The sequence below is a fragment of the Bison bison genome, unplaced genomic scaffold, assembly GCF_000754665.1.
Source record: "Bison bison bison isolate TAMUID 2011002044 unplaced genomic scaffold, Bison_UMD1.0 scf7180017864248, whole genome shotgun sequence".
Taxonomy (NCBI): domain Eukaryota; kingdom Metazoa; phylum Chordata; class Mammalia; order Artiodactyla; family Bovidae; genus Bison; species Bison bison.
The window spans coordinates 1233932-1236124 of record NW_011494820.1 but is presented as its reverse complement, the minus strand read 5'-3'; the positions used below and the strand labels follow the sequence as shown (position 1 = coordinate 1236124).

At 61.2% G+C, this 2193-nt stretch overlaps 1 protein-coding gene across 1 annotated transcript in view; it reads left to right on the top strand.

Moving 5' to 3' along the window:
* Positions 1–1814, top strand: part of NDUFA13 (NADH dehydrogenase (ubiquinone) 1 alpha subcomplex, 13) — an 8504-nt gene extending 6690 nt beyond the window's left edge. The window contains exons 3-5 of the mRNA XM_010847251.1: positions 824–895; positions 1360–1429; positions 1621–1814. Coding sequence (XP_010845553.1) covers positions 824–895; positions 1360–1429; positions 1621–1740 — 262 coding nt within the window. The 3' untranslated portion in view covers positions 1741–1814. The remainder of the gene's footprint in view (positions 1–823; positions 896–1359; positions 1430–1620) is intronic.
* Positions 1815–2193: the final 379 nt, after the last annotated feature.

The following is a 2193-nucleotide window of genomic DNA, read 5'->3' as shown; positions in this document are numbered from 1 at the left end:
CACCCTCCCCCACTGTGTCCTGAGCATCCACCTTGACCCTGCTCACCCCTCTATGGGGGCAGTGCTGGAGAAGGTCCAGCACATGGAGGGCACTCCGCTTTGTTCAGTGAACTCAGGGCACCTGGGGGGTGCTGGACATGAGGCCCCCACCTTGGACAGGCGAGACCAGGCCCAGTCCCCCGGGGGGCACCAGGGTAGCCATGGTATGTGACTGATGAGGACAGCAGCCCCAGTCCCTGGGCCCTGGGGGCTGAGGTGGAGGCGGAAGTTCCCTGGGACCCTTCCCTGTGCTGCTGTGGATTCGTGGTGATGGGGGGACAGGGTCAGGGGCCACCCCCTGGGCTGCGTCACTGGGACTGCTCTCCCCACTCCCCCCAGCAGACAGGGCTGGTGAGTTAAGAGACGCCGAAAAGCAGGCAGAAGAAAGAAGCTGCTCATGATACTCGCCCCCCGCCCCCCACGGTTATTTTGAGATGAAAAGGATGTGGTTCTGTACGGCCCAGAACCTCATGATGAATGTTCCCCCCAGTTCACTGCAATCATCAGGCCCGGGCTATTTTTAGGATTAAAAAAAAAAAAGTTTTGAACTGAAAAGAAAGTGTGAAGCCAGCAGTCTTGTGGACTGCTGCCGCCTCTGCCAGCTGCGTTTCCCCACATCCCCCATGCCCATTGCAGGCTGCCGGTGGGTTGAACCCACTTCCCCCCTTGCTTGCCTCTGCCTCGCCCCCAAGCCCCGTGCCAGGGTAATGCCTGTCCAAGGGCCTCATCGTCTGCCCCCATCCCAGTGTGAACTGATCTGAGTGTCGGTTTTGGGGTTTCACAGGCGTCTACAGATCGAGGACTTCGAGGCCCGCATCGCGCTGATGCCTCTGTTACAGGCAGAGAAGGACCGGAGGTAGGCCGCTGGGGTCAGGAGGTCACAGGTCAGAGTGCCCCAGCCTGCACCGTGGGACAAGGCCAGAATGCACGTGGGGATCCACAGCCATGACCTTGTACTCCAGGGGCTGCCATCGTCCTTGGAGAGGACCCCATACTTGACTTGCAGGAGAGACCCAAGACAGAGAATGAATGTTTCTGGAGGAGGGGGCTTTGGCATTGGAGGGCTGCAAGAGTTTGCCAGGGGAAGGAAGTAAAGTGGAGAGGTCAGCGTGTGTGCGGGGCTGAGAGCTGTGGGAGGTGACGGGGGCTGGAGGAGTTGCCAGGGGAGGAAGTAAAGCGGAGAGGTCAGTGTGTGTGCGGGGCTGAGAGCTGTGGGAGGTGACGGGGAGCTGGAGGAGGGGCAGGTCTGGCAGGTTTGTTAGGCAGGGGCCCGGGGAGGGATCAGCCTTGTCCCCCACCTCCCACCTTGTCTCCCTGCAGGGTTCTCCAGATGCTTCGGGAGAACTTGGAGGAGGAGGCAACTGTCATGAAGGATGTGCCGGGCTGGAAGGTGGGTCCTCAGCCCCCCAGGGTCCAAGCCGCTGCAGAAACGCAGCCTCCCACAGAAAATACAGGGCTTTGGGGGAGTGGTGCCAGGTGCCAGAAGGGGGAGGCTGTTCAGGGTAGAGGCACAGGGGCTGCCAGTCCTGGTGGGGTCCCAGCAGACTCATGAGACCTACCCATACCCCTTCATCCCCACAGGTGGGTGAGTCCGTGTTCCACACCACGCGCTGGGTGACTCCCATGATGGGCGAGCTCTACGGGCTGCGCGCAAGCGAGGAGGTTCTCAGCGCCACCTATGGGTTCATATGGTACACGTAGGGGCCTGCGCCCCTGAGACTGCTGGACCCGCGTCCCCTCCCCACTAGGAGAGAATAAACGCTTTGGAGACTGGCCTGCTTGTGTCCCAGGGACTGAGTGATTGGGGGTGGGGGTGTCAGAGGAGGTGTGGGGACTAAGCAGAAGATGCCAGTGGGGTGGCCCCTGGATCGCCCTGCAGTGGCGGCTGACGAATGTGCCTGGACTTTTCCCTGCCTTTCTCGAAACCCTGCTTGTCAGCAGCCAGCTTCTTCAGCCTGGGGATCTTCCCCACTGGGGTACCGGGTGGGTGGATGGGCGACCTGTATTGGAATGTGCCGGGCTGGAGAGGGGCGCAGCAGAGGCGGGCCCACTTGCACCCAGGCCAGGACCCTATAGCGGGGGTGATGAGCCCATCGCTGTCCTTCCAGACTTTGTTTCCCTGCCAGTATTCGGAACTTTGGGATTCCCGCCATC